We start from the raw sequence: 17423 nt of genomic DNA on the forward strand, positions 1-17423 counted from the left end.
GCCCAGGTTTTCTTTTTCCCACTTTGTTGCTTCTAATACATAAAATGAGCATGTGTTTATTTAATACAGCTTTCAGACTTAAACAAATAATGACAGACTGTTCAAACAGACTTCGGAAATCGCCCTAATCAGGATGTTTGGAAAAGCAAGAAGACTGTAGGAAAGGAGCTTTTAGGACCTTCAGTCCTGAGCCCAGAGGGTCCGCTTGGCACTTTGGAACACAGATGAGCAAAGCTCAGAGGCCCAATTCAACCTCGGGGGGTTAATGATGCCTCAGCCCACAACCTGACTTACCAATTGATGAGGAAGTACAGATGGGCATTGTAATTTCACTTCCTGTCTTCCACCGGAACACATCACGTGTGCATTTTAATTCACAATTTCTGTAGACATCACCAGGCATCTTTAGAGGGAGCTTATGAAGTGCGCCGTGAAAACCTGCCCTTCCCTCCTTCCCCTCGGTGGACCCTCTGGAGGGAGGGGCAGGTTCAGGACAACTGCAGCAGGTTTGCAAGGGAGCAGACTAGAGAACACGTTCATGTTGCCACTAGTTCACGTTCTGGGCCACGTTGACAAATGGCTTTGATTCACCTACGTTAATCTTCACAGTAACCAATTTTATGGGTGAAGTAAATGAGGCTCAGGATTGGGTAATTTGTTCAAGGTCATGAGCAATAAAATGTCAAGGCTGGGATTTCACCCAGACCTTCTCTCCAAGTCCAGAGCTGTTCCCAGGCCCCTGGAGGCTGCGTCAGCGCCTCTGCTCTCGGTCTTTGGGACAAGCGGTGCTATGTTGGCTCATCCCCCCCAGATGTGCATTTTCTTTGTAATGCACATCAGCAATGGCCCATCAGGAGCACAGTGTCAGGAGAGGAGATTATTCCAGCCCAGGAGAGGAAGGGGTATTTAGACATGCATTTCTTCTGCCCCTGGGACTGTGCACCAGGCAGAGGAGGAGGGGATGCCAGCCCATGTGTCCCTGCTTCCTCCACTTTCCCAGGATGGCTTCTTGTCCAGAAAGGTCAGACGGCCAGAGTCTTAGTCCGTTTCATAGTCATTTCATAGTCAGCCAACTGGTAACTAAAGAAATGTGGAGTCCAGCCACGGACCTTCTTTCCTACTGCCAGTGCTCCGAGGGCGTCCTTTGGCTGGGCTGTTGGGGGTTCCAGCTTGCCCACCCCTCAGGGAGGGCTCCAAGATGTTCCCGGCTGTGTCTGTGGGACCTGAGGCTGCACTTTGCAAGGGGCAGTTTCTCCTGCCTGTAAATATGTCCCGACCCCTTTCTGCCCCATTTATCCCTGATTATATATAGGGAAGGTATGTGTCTTGACAAGCAATCATGATTTTTACCTCAGCTTTGTGCTAAGAGCACTAAGCACATATTTCATTATCTGTTAGAGCAGGGGTGGGGAACCTTTTTTCTGCCAAGGGCCATTTAGATATTTATAACACCATTCATGGGCCATTCAAAATTGTCAACTTAAAAATTAGCCTGCTATATTTGGTCAAACTTTTACTGAACTCACCACCTAATGCCTTGGCAGGGCCAGACCTAATGATTTCTGGGGCCTTATAAGGCCCTCGGGCCGGACATTCCCCACCACTGTGTTAGAGCCTGGCTCTTCTGCTAAGGAATTTTGGAACAGTTTAACAATAGATTTAAAAAGAAGAAAACCCTTGCGCCCTCTCCTGGTACAAGTTAATCTAGTACATCATAGGTCCCGATCTCCCACTTGCTGGCTCACCAACTGATCTTGTGCTGTTGACACACTAGATAGACCGTTGGGTCTTCTGTGGTCCATGATCACAAAGGTTCTTTAAAACCTTTCTTCACAGGCCACCCTGTGCATCATGGGATGTTGAGCAGTATCCCTGGCCTCTGCCCACAGATGACCTCACCCCAAACCATGACTACCAAAAATGTTTCCAGATATTGCCCAACGTCACCTGTGGGGCAAGACCACCCTCAGGACCAGTGAGAACTGCTGCCCTAACCCCTTGTCTGCCTTTTGTAAAAGGTGTTACTGGTCCCAGGGCAACCAGTGAGAGGCTGGGGATGACTCCACAGAAACCTTTTGTGACTTTAGTAAGCAATTAAAAAATGTATTTTTATTGATTTTAGAGAGAGAGAAAGGGAAAAGGATATAGAGAAACATCAACGATAAGAGAGAATCATTGATCCACTGCCTCCTGGGGATTGAGCGCAAATCCTGGCATGTGCCCTGACCAGGAATTGACCCATGATCTCCCGGCTGGCGCGGTTCAGTAAGCAATTTTGATGGCTGGTCAAGTGTGTTCACCTGCTAGGAATTCGTCTAAATACACACACACTACACACATACACACACACAACCCCCACATCTGAACAAGTACATAAAAATTTATGTAAGAGATGTAGCATAATATTGTTTAGTAAATGTTTAAAACAACCCAAATAAAGAATTGGTTCAAGAAAGCACAGCATAATATATGGAATACTATGCAGTCATGAAAAATAATTGTGTAAATCTTTATTTAGTAATGTGAGAAGTTCCCCTAATGTCTTAAACTCTCACCTCCAAGACTACTCCAAGATTCCCAGAGGTGGTTGTATTTAGAAGGCACACTTTCAAACAGGCAGAGTAAGCATCTGGATGATGTATTAGGTCAAGCATGTCAAACTCGCCGCCCGCAGGCCTTGTGCCTTGTTTATTGGGTGCATGTTTGCCTTTGAGTTTGACATACTTGTATTAGGTTAAAGAGAATTCAAACCAGTGAATGGATTCAGAAAACTTGAATCATTCATTGAACATTTATTAAGCACCTACATGTACAAGACCATGCACAGCACTGGGAGACAATGATACCTGGTCCCTTTACTGCAGTATTTGCCCCAAACAGACAAAAACACTGTGAAGGTTGTCAGAACCTCCTCTGCACAGCAATGTCAGAAGTTTCCGCGTGTTACTGTCTCCCATAATGAAATCATGCGCTCCCATTCCAGGTTGTTGAAATGCCTAAATAAATCACACCATGTGAAAAAGCATTTCATTTACTGAGTTATATATTTAGATAGATTTACAGAGTTGTCCAAATAATAATTGGGTCCAAATGTGGAACCTAATCTTCCCCAACAAATCTAAGGAACGAGCTAAGACAACCCAGAGACCTTTGCTACAAACACTGCAGGCCTGGCTTCCAAGCAGCGGTACGAAGGGAAGCCAGGAGCCATCTTTGCCCAGGGACCTGTGTGTCCATCGACACAATCTGACCATAAATGACCACATGCTTGTAAAGTTCACAACTTGAGTTAAATGCGAAGTTGTGGTCATCCAGTCTGGCCGTCCCTCCCTCGCCCCCCCAACCCCCAGGAGAAACCCTAGGATGGCTTTCTTTCCCAGAGAGCACCCTGTCCTTGACCTCAGAAGCTAGGCCTGCAACCAGCGGAGGCCGCCCTGCTGTGTCCACCACATCAGCCTCCCGGGCAGACCAAGCACTCACTGAGCTGTTGTTAGGGCATCAGCAAAATGAAGGGCACTGGTTGGATCTGGGTTCAAATACTGGCCCTACTGTTGACTAGACAAATCCTTTACCCTCTGTGATTCTCAGGGTTTTTCCACTTACAGAACAGGAATAAACAAAACAACTCCATAAGTTTGGCATGAAGAATAAATAAAGTAATGCTTGTTAGGCATTCATTACAAGTGCCTGGCATATAGCAAGCATTCAATAAAGGAGTGTTGTCGTAGTCGTGGGGTTTTATTATACCTATGAATGGCCATGCTCATGAAAATTGCAAAGCCTCCCAGATTTCTAACCGCCTTTTCTGTTTTGTTTTCCCCCTTCGAACTTACCAGTCTCTAACATACTTATATCATACATTTATTTTGTTTATTGTCCATCCCACTCGACTAGATAAAAGCTTTGTGAGGCAGGAACTTTCAACCTATGTCATTCACTGCTGTTTCTCTAGGGTGCCTGGCACATAAATAGGGTCTCAATAAATAATTCTTGAATGAAAGTGAAAAGAGTGGGTCCACTCTCCGTCTCTAATACCCTCTCTTTTTCTTCCCTCCTCTCTCCCCTGCAGGACGCCTTTGTGGAACTGTATGGCCCCAACATGCGGCCTCTGTTCGATTTCTCCTGGCTCTCTCTGAAGGCACTGCTCAGCCTGGCCCTGGTGGGAGCTTGCATCACCCTGGGTGCCTATCTGGGTCACAAGTGAAGGCAACAGGCCTGCCCCAAACAAATATGCAAAAGGTTCATGAAAGCAGTAGAAATATATGCATTGTTGGGATGTACCATGAAACGGAGCTGTGGTCTCTTAAAAACAAGCAAACAACAAACAACAAAAACAGCTTTCAGGCTCCACGTCGAATCAGCTATTTACTGCCAAAGGGAAATACCATTTATTTTTTACATTATGGAGAAAAAGATTTATTTATTTAGGACAGTCCCATGGAGCACCCTGTCCTTGGAAAGCCTACTACCAGTCATTGCCAAGCTCCACCGGTGTGGCTCCACCTGGATCTCCTGGGCCTATAAACGGATTCGCTTTCCATGTTAGTGGCCGGGCTGACTCACCATCTGAAGGGCAAACTGATGGAGAACATGACTGTTCCAGAAGCCGGCCTGCTGGCTGCTGGAGGTTTGGAAGAAGGTGTTCATTTTCCTTGCATTGATTTGCCCCCGGGGGCTGTGATATTCATAGAGGGAGGTGCTTGGAGGGAAGTGCATTCTTTTCCGGCCAGAAGAACCTACGCTTTGCATATGGCTCACATGGTACATGCCTGGTTGGCAGAAAAAAAACAAAAACGGGAACTTCAGATGGACTTGGTATCCGCCAAGATTTCCACACCGAAGGACAGTGGTAGGAAAAATGCCCTTAAACCATAGGAAAGTATTTTTTTAAGCTACCAATTGTGCCGAGAAGCATTTTAGCAATTTCTACAAAATCATCCAGTACCTTAAGCCCTGATGTGTATATTCTTATATTTTGGATACGCTCCCTCTCCAAAAACTGGCTCTGTGCGTGAAACAGAATCCTTGGGAATGCGAGGAAGTGGACGTCTCGGCGACTCCTTCGGCATCAGGAAGGCTGCAGTTACAGAAGCATCAGGCCGCCACAAGTGCCTGCTTTTCCGCAAGAGGCCGCGGTTGGAAGTCCCGCTTCGTCCCGGTTGGGAGGCCTCATCCTGGAACCGAGCCTGGGCACTCGCTGGCCTGCTCCATGGATTTCAAACGGAGGCCTGTGGTCTCCCGGCGTCTGGAAGCTGAGGAGTCAGAATTCCACTGTCAGGAACGAAGAGCAGGCTGGGGCCTGGTACACCGGGGCCCTCCAGGGAGGCCCTTTTCCATGTCGAGTGTGGAGCCTGGAGCCTGGGAACCAACGCTCCTAAGATGTTTGTCACTGTGCAGGGAAGGACACAGGCACTCTGCCCTTCCTAGCAGAGGGAGGTGGTGAAGGCTGGAGCGCCCCCACCGAAATGGAACAGCAAAGAAAGGAGGCACGTGCGTGCAGCCCGTGTGCAGTGTGGCCGCTGCGCATGCATGCGAGTTGGCTGCGCGGCCACCCACCCGTCTGAGCAGTTTAGAGCGAGGCTTTACATGACTTAGGGGAGGGTCATAAATCCTGAAGGAAGCACTGGGATGAGGTGTCATGGATTAATTGACCCATGTCTGTGGAGTTGCGATGTAAAACATTATCTTGTCATTGTAGTTTGGTTTTATTTGAAAACCTGACAGAGGGGGAAAAAAAGTTCCAGGTGTGGAATGTGGAGTTTATCTGTACCTCCTGGGCATTAAAAGGAAAAAAAAAATAGTGGTGGACAGCTCTAGAGAAGTAGTGAAAGAAGTGATCTTCAGCTGATAAACTAGGAAATATGTTTTCAAGTTTAGAGAGCCTGAGACACACGTGGAATAACTGTGGCATTATTGCATTATATACCATTTATCTGTATTAACTTTGGAATGTACTATGTTCAATGTTTAATGCTGTGGTTAATATTTCGAAAGCTGCTTTTTTAAAAAAAATACATGCATCTCAGCATTTTTAAAAATTGTATTTAGTTATGGCCTCTACATTCTTTGTTAGCAAAAATGATCATTTTTCCATTTGAGATTCTTGTCTCTTAATTGTTTAAAAGCATTTCTGAGAAGATGAGCTAAGTCCCGGGTCTCAGCTACTGGAGAAACCCTGGAGCACGCCGGCCACGGAGTTATGTGCACTTCCATGACCACATAATTGTTTATTGCAAGGGACATACCTGTTGTCTCTTTGCCCTTGTTCCTTGAGGGTTTATTTGTCTCTGGACAAATCAGAATTCAACTCACATTATTTAGGCTTACATACATGTTTGGTTAAACCCATGAGGTTCATTCAGTTGAAAATCAAGATGGGAAGTGACCAGGGGATTAAATTCTGGCTCCGATGGTTTGACCTTTCGAGAGTTGCTTTCCATGGCCTGTTTCCACATAGACTCATCCAGATCCCTCCTTCCGCAGGGCCCTTTCCCTGGCTGTCCTTCAGGTTTTTCCTGACATGCAGTGGCACTTATGCCCCATGCCCCACACCGAGAAAGCAGGAAACCCCATGGTATGAAGCCAGACCTCCCTGGCGGGCCTCAGGGAACGGGACGATCAGACCTTTGAATGATTCTAATTTTTAAGAGAAATATTATTTTATGAAAGGTTTACATTGTCAAAAGTGATAAATATGGAATATCAAATCCTGTGCTGCTATCCTGCCAAGATCATCTTAATGGAGTCAGTTTGCAGTACACTCCAAGTGGCGACAGCCTCCAAGCTGCTTTAGAGTAACAATGAAGAACATGGACGTTTTTAATATAGAGTCTGTTTGTCTTTTATTGTCGTTTTTGTTATTGTTCAAACTGGGATTTGCAGAATATTCAAAAAAATGTATATATATATTAAAAAAAAAAACAACTCCCAGGGGTTGGCTTCTGGCTGGTTTCCTTTGCTGTGGGGTTTTGTTATCTGGTTTTGATGGTGAGCGTGCCCAGCTGCCTGCCCCCAGAACTGTACAGTATTGTGGCTGCACTCACTCTAAAAGTAGTTATGTTGCATTTTTCTTGTTGTTAAAAACATGTTAGAAGCAACGAATGTATATAAAAGCTTCAACTAGTCATTTTTTCTTCTCCTTTTTTTATTGTCTCAATTATTTTGTGATCAGACAACCAGAGGACCATTCCTACTTATTTCTTGTTGAGAAGAGAGTCACACCCGAATGCATGGTGCATATGTTGGCCAGGGTCAAGGTTAGCTAGAACACACGCACTTCCCCAATGGGGGTCAAGGGCTCTAAACAGAACCACAGGAGAAAATCACTGAAGAACCTCTGCGGTCCTCCCAAGCCCCAGTGCACAAGCACTCCAAAAGAGAGATCAAAACAGTCAACGTGTACTATAGCAGACAGTTCATCTGAGTTTGTACAGTGGCTGAAAAATCTTGTATGTTTTAAGATTTGGGTTAAAGTCACATTTCGAATTTAGGAAGCACCTTTCAATATTCCAACAAACAAACAAAAACATATTCTGCCCCAGCCCACTTATCTCTGCATATTCAGATATGACTTTTATTTCTTTAGTAAGTATTTATTGCTTATCATTGAAAGATCTAGTCCTGGCCCAGTGTGGGAAATTAGGAAGCGATTATAAATCAAGAGGAGTTATAATAATCAGGATGAAACATAAATAAGGCAGTCCCCACACAGGTCTGGCTTTCATATTAAGGTTCTGCTGATTGAACAGAATTGCAAGTCATCTAACATGTAATTAAACTTATGCTAAAATGACTACAAATGCGAACTTAAATTCTCATTTCAATTGTACTTCTAAGGCAATGGTTGTTTTTATCCTTTCTTATCACTAATAGTTAGTAATGTACACCTGCTCTATCAGAAAGAAACAGGAAGGGCTTGAAATACAAGCCATGCTAAGGAAATTAGGGAGTCAGTTGAAATTCTATTCTGATCTTATTCTGTGGTGTCTTTTGCTTCCCAGACAAATGCGGTTGCACACTTTTTAAAAAATACAATTCTACATTGTCAGGCTTATGAAGGTTCCAACCAGAACTTTATTGTTATTCAATTTGGATCTTCCAGAGATTTTTTTTTTAATTATTATGGGACAAAGGACATTTGTTGCAGGGGTAGGAGGGAGGAATTTTCAAAAGAGCAAAACATTCCCAAGATTGGATTAGAGCGTGGAGGTTTCAGAAGAGCCAGGACTGTGGGGTATGAAATGGAAATGAGTGTGACCTTTTGCTAGGGGTCAATGTCATATCTCCATGAAGGAACTTACAAAACAAGCAAGAAACATTTTAAAGTTCTGTGATAATGGTTAGATTCTAGAGACATCAGAACAACTCAAAATCCAGCTCTGTACAGCAGTGCACAAGGACCAAAACTCTTAAACATTTGCCCGAAATGGCATATATTTCAAACCTGGGTATGTCTAATGGCTACTTAACCAATAAATTTGCAGTTTTAAACAATAAAATATTTAATGAAAACCTTCTGGTTGGTAGGAACATCTGTTTCTAAGTATTTATTATGCACAATACAGAAAGAAAATAAAAACAAAAAAATGTAAAACTCGATTGAGTAAGTGGTAATACAGGTCCATTGTCTTTAACCCAAAAAATCATTCTGTTCCATGTCTGTGCTCATAGGACAGACCTTGGACAACCACAAAATATGCATCCCACTGGACACAAAGAAACCCAGATGGAGTATGAATGGTATTGCACCAATTCATCATGCTACCCCAGAAAAATAACTTAAAGCCAATTTCCTGTTGATGATAGTTTGTTTTGGGTACCAATGTAAGCCTAGCAAACAAAAACACCTGTGCAAGACAGAAAGACTTCATCAAAAGATCCTGGGACTGTTACCAAATATGACTGTGATGTAGATACTTGGTAATCCATATACCTAAACCTTTTGGGGTGAGCCTTCCAAGCTAGCTCATTTTATTGTTTTTCCCTCTGGGGTACCATTTGAAGGAGTGATAGCCAATCAAATTTCTCTCGGGGAAGTGTTAGTGGTTGTGTTTAATATACTGTCTTCTTAAGTTTTCAACCAAGCTTTGCTTTTGTTTTGAGATTATTTTTGTTTGAAATAAAATAAGTGTATAAAAAGTGTTTTTGTATTGAAAGCTTTTGTTATCAAAATTCCACTTTGACCTTCCATGACTGCTTTAAGATGAATACTTTTTAGGGGTGGCTGCTATCCTGTAACACTTCACACACACGCACACACACACACAAACATGGTAAGCATATTTTAGATTGTTAAGATAGAGTAAGTCTCTAGTTGATCAGCATTAATAAAAGGGCCTTTTTTGTGTTATCAGAAAAAGCCACCTTGCTATTAAACTTTCCTTTTCTTTCCAGTTAGTATTGTGAAGAAAAATAAAGTGTGAGATATTGGTTGTGCCCTAGAATTGTTTATAATGTGGTGACAAGACTTTGCTCTGTCATTCATCGTCATTAAACAGGACTTTAAAAAGCCCCTTAACAAGCCAGTAGAACCATCAGAAACCTCATGCTAATGAAGCCCCAGGGGACCTTGCTACGGATTGCCTTACAGGTGAAACCACCTTAGAAGGCAACCCTTCTGTTTCCTGGTTACTAAACCTCCAGGTTAGTTAGATCCAAGATGGACTAGGCTTGGGTTCTACTCCCAAAGAGAGCCATTGCTGTTCTTGTGTGTGCTTGTCCACACCAAGTGGCGATCCCAGACTTTACCGGCAATCTTATCTAATAAAAGAGAAACATGCAAATTGACCGTACCTCTGCTACACCCACAAGCCACGCCCACCAGCTAATCAGGAGCGAGTATGCAAATAAACCCAACCAAGATGGCGGCAGCCACAGAGCTAAAGCAAACAGGAGGCTTGGGTTGCCCCTGGCGATGGAGGAAGCCAAGCTTCCCGCCTGCCCTGGCCGGCTGTGGGCTCCACTCAAGGCTACAAAGTTTCAATTATAGAAGATAAATAAATCCCAGATACCTGCTTCTAGCCGCTGTGGCCTCCACTCAAGGAGGGTCTGGGAGCCTGGGTTGCCCGGGGCCGTGGACAGCCGGAAAACAGCCATCAGCCCCTCACCCAGGCTGGCCAGGCACCCCAGCGGGGACCCCCACCCTGAAGGGGGTGTGGCCAGCATGCAAACAGCCCTCAGCCCCTCACCCAGGAAAATGGGAGACCTTCCAGGAGACCTCCTAGACGTTCTTCTGGACAAAGCCATGGTGGCAGGGCCGAGGTAGAGGCGGTTAGAGGCCAAGAGGGGAGGGCAGTTGTGGGTGATCAGGCTGGTGGGAGGCAGGGCCATTGGGATTAAGCAGACCAGCAAGGGGGCCAGTGGGGGCAAGCAGGCCATCAGTGGGGGTCAGTTGGAGGTGATAAGGACAGCAGGGGGGGCAGTTTGGAGTGAGCAGGCCAACAGGGGGGCAGTTGGGGGTGAGCAGGCCAGTGGGGAGGGAAGGTGGGGATGAGCAGGCCAGCAGGGGGAGGCAGTTGGGGGTGATCAGGCTGGTGGGGGGGCATTTGGGGGCAAGCAGGCCGGCAGCGGGGGGCAGTTGGGGGCAAGCAGCCCAGCAGGCAGAGTGGTTAGGGGCAATCAGGCAGGCAGGCAGGCAGGTGAGCAGTTAGGAGCCAGCAGTCCCGGATTGCGAGAAGGATGTCCAACTGCCGGTTAAGGCCCGATCCCTGTAAACCGGCAGTAGGACATCCTTCAAGGGGTCCCAGATTGGAGAGAGTGCAGGCCGGGCTGAGGAACACCCACTCCCCCGTGCATGAATTTCGTGCACCAGGCCACTAGTCCATAAGATAAAAGATTGTATAAAAGGGAGAGAAACAAGCTGAAAGTTCTGTTTTGAAGAGAGCATTTTAAGATAACTAAAGCAGTCATTTGCTTTGGAGAGAAAAAAATAAAACAAAAACTAACCCTGTGTTTCCCCCTGGAATGTATACCCCAAGCATCAACCCTCAAGTATCTTCCTTTCAACTCTATTAGGACTCTGGCCCTGGCCGGTGTGGCTCAGTGGTTGTAACATTGGCCACACACCGAAGGATTTCAGGTTCCATTCCCCATCAAGGACATATACCTGGGCTGCCAGTTATCTTTGCCCTGGTCAGAACTCATGAGAGAGGCAACCAATTGATGAGTTTCTCTCACATAAATGTTTCTTTCTTTCTCTTTTCTCCCCTCCCACTCTCCCTCCCTTCCACTTTCTATAAAAATCAATGGAACAAAACATCCTCAGTCCTGTCAGTGGATAGAGTGCAGACTGAAGGGTCCTGGGTTTGATTCCAGTCAAGGGCACATGCCCAGGTTGTGGGCTTGATCCCCACTAGGGGGCGTGCAGGAGGCAGCCAATCAATGATTCTCTCTCATTGATGTTTCTATCTCTCCCTCCCTCTCCCTTCCTCTCTGAAATCAATAAAATATATTTTAAAAAGAAAAAGAAAAAATATCCTCAGATGAGGATTAACAGAAAAATAAAAGAGGACTCTGATAGTAACACCCATGTGTGGAACATCTGCTGGATGCCAACACAGTATACACACCACCACCATTCTTACTTCCTTGGATGGTAGGCATAGACTTCTCCTACTTGGTAGGAGAAAACTGAGATGTATAGAAGTGAAACAATATGCCCACAGTCTCAAACATTACAAGTTACAGGAGGCAGGATCCGAGCCAAGATCTGGCGAATGAAGCTCACAGAGCAATCAGTGGTCTTCAAAAGGCTGCACAGGGAGCCTTGAGGCACAGCCTTTCCAAGGGATAATCAGGTGTGTAAAGGAGCTATCAACAAGAGCCTAGTGCGCATGCACTGCAGGTTTGGGGGCCTAATGCGCAGGTGCTAGGGAATCACGGCTTTTCATACTTCGTATGTTTGAGTTTGGGGGTGGTTAGTATGCATCCCTGGTGGATTTTGAGCCCTTGATGATGAAAAATTATTCTAGGGTGAATTTTCTTTATTGCACATGTCTACTGTCCAACTTCAAGATGTTCGGCCTTGTTCTGTTGTTATCTCTGAAAAACAACTTAGTATCTTATTAGAAACTAGAGGCCCGGTGCATGAAATTCGTACACGGGTAGGGTCCTTAGGCCTGGCTGGTGATCAGGGCCAATTGGGGCCTTCTAGCTGCCAGCCAGGGTCTCCCTACACCAGCTGTCGGCTGCTGGCCAGGGCCTTCCTTCATTTGCACCATCCCCTGGTAGTCAGCGCATGTCATAGAGAGCGAACGAACTCCCGAGGGGACAATTTGCATATTAGGCTTTTATAGATATAGCTAGATAAGAGGAGGCCAGTTTAGACTGGTTCTGTGGTTATAGAAGTATTTACACTAAGAATATGAGCAAAACCTGTAAGGCAGAGATTTTTTTGTAAGTCCCCCCCCGCTTCCCCTTTCTCCCACTGAGCCAATTTACCTTCACATTCCTGGGCATTGCCCTTGAGTATTAAAACCCTCAAGTTACCAAAATATCTGATTTGAATCTGTAGGAGGAGGAACTAATGCTGTTGCAAACCATTTTTCCCATTCCTTGCTTTCAACAAAGTTGAAAGAGTACCTAGTCATGACAGCTGGCAGATATGTTATTTTAAATGTGATTTCAGAATATAACTCAGAAGTCCAAAGAGTTGAGTAATATTACTATAACAAACTCCTTCCACTCCCATGTACTTATGTGAACAACGCTCCTCAGAGCTTACATTTTAAAAACAAAAAACAAGAATAGACTTGATGGTGAACCCTAGCTCTCCCTAGTAATAGGTCATTTCTATTTATGGATACATGTTCTTCTTGGGGAGTTGGAATAAGCCAGCACCATTCATTTAATTAGGAGGTGTATTTCCAATAAAATTTAAAATTTATATTTAATAATTACTTATCAAAATGTGTAATATATTTGTACATTTTTATCAATTAAGTAATAATAAAAGTTGTAATAACTCAACCCAGAAAAAAAAAGTAAAGCCTTATGGTCACAAAAATTTATGGACTTACTTTTGTTTTAGAAAATTATCAGAGTTTAATTTTAAGCTTTCAGTTGTAAGAAATATTATATTAGGGTAAAATGGAGGGTAGAAATATGAATTTGAGGGGCAAAAAGGAAAATTTAAACTTTTAGGTGTCACAAAAATAACTTTTATTCCTATAGTTTTCATGTAGGTGATGCTGAATATAAAATCATTATGGTAATCATCTATAATTAAAAGTGATGTAGCAAAGATATTTTAAAGTGTCAATTGTTACAATACTTTCTCAGATAAAGTTGTTATTAGTATGAATAAAAATTCTGTTTCAAACTGGCGATTCAGGGATTCTCTCTTGGAACAGATCTCTAGAGAAAAAAGAAATGGTGCCACAACCAAAGAATAGCCAAAGTTTGATTGATGGATGAGTTTTAAGATAGCTGAGTGAGAAACCCTAACTTCTTAGGATTTCTTAATCCCCTGAAAGTCTATCCGGAAATTACTCAGGCATTTTATCAAGAATCATAATTACTTCATGGAAGGAACTATAAATTGCATCATAAAAATAAATTCCTGCCACCGACAGTTTTGGGACAATTTTTTCTTTCATACTACTAACAATGCATTGAAAATTAAATCCTTTGCAACTATTTACATTTAAATTTTAAACATCAAATGTCAACGTAATCTTTCTTTAGGGGCAACTTTTCAGAAGACTCCTGCCCTTTATGCCCCTCTCAACATGCCTCTGGACTTCACTGCAAGGTCCAAGGTGGATGGGGGTGAAGGCTGGAGAGGTGAGGGACAATGGGAGGAGCAGAAGATACACTCTCTCCCCAAGGACCTAGCAGGACGTTTGTATTGCACTAAATCTTTCTGTCATCATCAAGAAAGCAGGTAATTGGGTAACAATAATTGTAATAATAACTCATTCCAGGACCAAAAGAGTAAATAAGTAAAGCCTTGGGGCCACACAAATTCATTTAAATGCGTAAGCTTATTTTGTTATTAAGAAAACACAAGAGATTGTACTGGCTGGCATGGCTCAGTGGTTAGAATGTCGGCCGGCGAACTAAAGGGTAGTGGGTTTGATTCTGATCAAGGGCATGTACCTGGTTTGCAGGTTCCTGCCTCGTTGGGGTGCATGTGGGAGGCAACCAATTGATGTGGCTCTCTCACATTGATGTGTCTCTCTTCCCTCTCTCCCTCTCCCCCACCGTTCCACTCTCTTTAAAAAAATCAATGGAGAGAATATCCTACAGTGAGGATTTAACAAAAAATTAAAATAATAATAAAAAAGAGACTACTAAATTTTAAATGTATTATTTTTGTTGCAAAATTTATGTTAAAATTCCTTTTTTTTTTCTTTTGGTTTTGTATTATTAAAAAAACCCTGCAGCCCTTTGTCCACCTTATCCTACTTGTCATTTGTCTGTCTGTGTGTTTTGGGTTGCATGCTCCTATATCATCCTTAATATATGCTGCTGAAATATGTGAGCCCACGTTCATATGAAAGTCATGCCCAAAAGCAATGAGGCCCATTTTTTTCTTCTCTCTTTTCTCATCCCCTGGAGAAGAACTCTCCCTGACTTGGCTTTAATTATAGACTCCCTTCAGGGTCTCCTACAGTTCCTTAGATCCAGAATAAGGATCCCTGAGGGTGACTTTCAAAACCTCTGAAGGGCCTGAGACAAGTCAGCCTGCCACCATTTATGGATGCTGGTTGAAAACATGAGATTCCTGGGTCAGAGACAACGACTCACGGCAATTGCAGCATTTTTGGAGCCAGATCCCCAAGCCCCAGTTCCCACATGAAGAGGATCTGCTGACATCTGCCCGCAAAGTGGGTTGTGATATAGGAGAGGAACTGAGCTCAAGAGTTTAGAAAACTAGAATCTTTGATAATGAGCAGTAAGCACGTCTGCCATTTTCTGTGAAAGAAGATACCATGTGTGCCTTTCAAGGCTGTAAGCAAATCTGTGTTTCGCTCTGGAGGGAGACCTTACCTCTGCCTCCCAAAGCTGTTCGCTATATATCATGCCTGCAAAGACAGTCTGGAACCAAGAGCAGTCGGTGCCTTGATTGCAACATGACCAGAAACATGGGTGACCCGTGAGGATGGTCTCCCAGCACAGAGCAAGTCTACCCCTGCTGCAGGTCAGGCCCTTGCATGCAAAGACAGCAAAAACATATTCCTGTAAGCTTTGCTCCTTGAAGCTGAATGTCCTGGCCACAATTCTCAGCCCTACACCATCCTAGTTCCTCCATTTGTATACACCCTATGTATCAACATCCTTAAAAAGGGATTATACCAAATGTGATTACGGTTTCTTAGCTAAGAGCTGACTTAATGCTGCTGATCATCAAAGATAATCTTGAGTCCTCTTTTCAGCTACCTGCTGTCCATAGGCAATGGGATATTTACTATCATTTCAACACATCGACCAAATCTAAGTTATGATCTACTCCCAGCATTAGGTCTTTCCCTAGCTTCCCCTTTTCTATCAGTGGTACCACCATTTCCTCCGTTTTCCAAGTTAATCACCTTGGGCACATCATTCCCACTCAAAGCTCTTTATAGGTTGATCATTTGCTGAGGACAGGTGTGGAGCTGGGCTCTAGGTGTTAGGAATTATTAAGGCCCAGTCTTTAGCCTCTGGAACTCTTATTCTAGTGCAGCAGTTCTCAACCTGTGGGTCACGCCCCCTTTGGGGGTTGAACGACCCTTTCACAGGGGTCGCCTAAGACCATCGAAAAACACATATATAATTACATATTGTTTTTGTGACAACCTGTGGGTCGCGACCGTCGGAAAACACATATAGCATATCAGATATTTACATTACCATTCATAACAGTAGCAAAATTACAGTTATGAAGTAGCAACGAAAATAATTTTATGGTTGGGAATCACCACAACATGAGGAACTGTATTAAAGGGTCGCGGCATTAGGAAGGTTGAGAACCACTGTTCTAGTGCCTTCCCTGTTTTCTGTTCTTTAAATATTTTCAAGTCCCATTGCACCTGCAGAACCAGCTCAAAATGGTCCTATCTTGTTTAATGAGATAGTGAGTTGCTCTTCAGAGACAACAAACCAATACTGCAAGTCACGTAGCCCGTGCATGCGCAGAAGAGAGGACTTTGACCTCCAGCTGCACCCGAAACCAAAGCCTCTTTCTCCCTCACCCCACACACATGTGGAACCAAACCAGGACATAACCGGAAATGCAACACCAGAACCCTTTCAGAAACCAAAGGTTCTTTGTCCAGGAAGATCTGGTGTTGATGCCCTGTTACATAAATGACCAAGTTTCAAGGTCCTCCGATTAAAACTCACCCCACTTCTGCATACCTGTTCCCCCAGCCCCTTAAAATCCCTTGGCTTGTTCCAGCAAGCAAGATGGATCTGAAGCATCACCAGGTCTCTCATCCTCTTTGTTGACACCTTCTCCATCAGTAAACCTTTCCTTACTCCAAACCCTGACGTTTTGAGTTTTGGCCTTTCAAAGCATTGGGCACACGGACTTTGGTTGGGAAACACCATTTAATGGGCTGTTTGTTTTCCTTAGTTATCTTTAGCATCAATCAGGAGTAATTGACCACTTACACTACTAAACTTCTTCCAGAATGGGCAGGTTCCCACAGACAAACCGTAAGCATTTCTCTCTAGCCAACCCTTGAACCTTTTTGTTTGAAACAACCGACTCAGATGCAATGTAGCTCTGAATTTTTCTCTGTGTTCTTTGTCTGTTTTTCCAAGGTTCTGAGCCCACTTCATCTCATAGCCCTGCAGGCGGGTGGAAGCAGACACTGCAAAGACTGTGAGTCAAACTCAGCAGCAAGTGGGCCGGGGGGCTTTGATCTTCTCTCCCAAGGGGGACATCATCTCCTGTGTCCATGTGGAAATCCTCAGCTGGGGGACAGAAGAAAGAGAAGGAGGAATAAAATATTTATAGGAAAATTATTTCTCACAAGCAAGCATTTGTTCTAAAAAGCTTTTAGAAACATAATTATTTTCCTCCTCCTTGAGCTTTTCTGTTTTTAATATGAAACACTTTCAAGTCCCCTGCTTCGATTTCCAGGAAGCAATAATCCACTTTGCCTGGGGGGAGTTTAGGAAAGAAACTAGGCTTCAGAACTTAAAAATATTTCCATTGAAATGGCCACGTGGGACTCTTGCTGCTTCTTGAATGTCTTGCAAATAAGGGCCCCATTCCCAAGGGCAGGGTGGACCAGCCTTCTGAGAGCAGAGTCTCTGTCCTGTTTGAGGCAGTGATAGCCTCCCGGCCTCACTTTCCTTCACCTCCCCAGTGACTGTTTCATCCAAAGGGTAAACCTCTGGACCAGCCCTGTCCAATAGAAATAAAATGTGAGCACCAAATGTGAGTCACCTATTAAAAATTAAAAATAATACATGAAATTCATTTTAATAATATA

General features: G+C 44.0%; 1 protein-coding gene across 1 annotated transcript in view; it reads left to right on the forward strand.

Annotated features, from left to right (window-relative positions):
* The window catches only part of BCL2 (B-cell CLL/lymphoma 2), a 165253-nt gene extending 156112 nt beyond the window's left edge, over positions 1-9141 (forward strand). Inside the window, exon 4 of the mRNA XM_005881808.2 lies at positions 4070-9141. Coding sequence (XP_005881870.1) covers positions 4070-4204 — 135 coding nt within the window. The 3' untranslated portion in view covers positions 4205-9141. The remainder of the gene's footprint in view (positions 1-4069) is intronic.
* Positions 9142-17423: the final 8282 nt, after the last annotated feature.

Source organism: Myotis brandtii, unplaced genomic scaffold, assembly GCF_000412655.1.
Source record: "Myotis brandtii unplaced genomic scaffold, ASM41265v1 scaffold69, whole genome shotgun sequence".
Classification (NCBI taxonomy): Eukaryota; Metazoa; Chordata; class Mammalia; order Chiroptera; family Vespertilionidae; genus Myotis; species Myotis brandtii.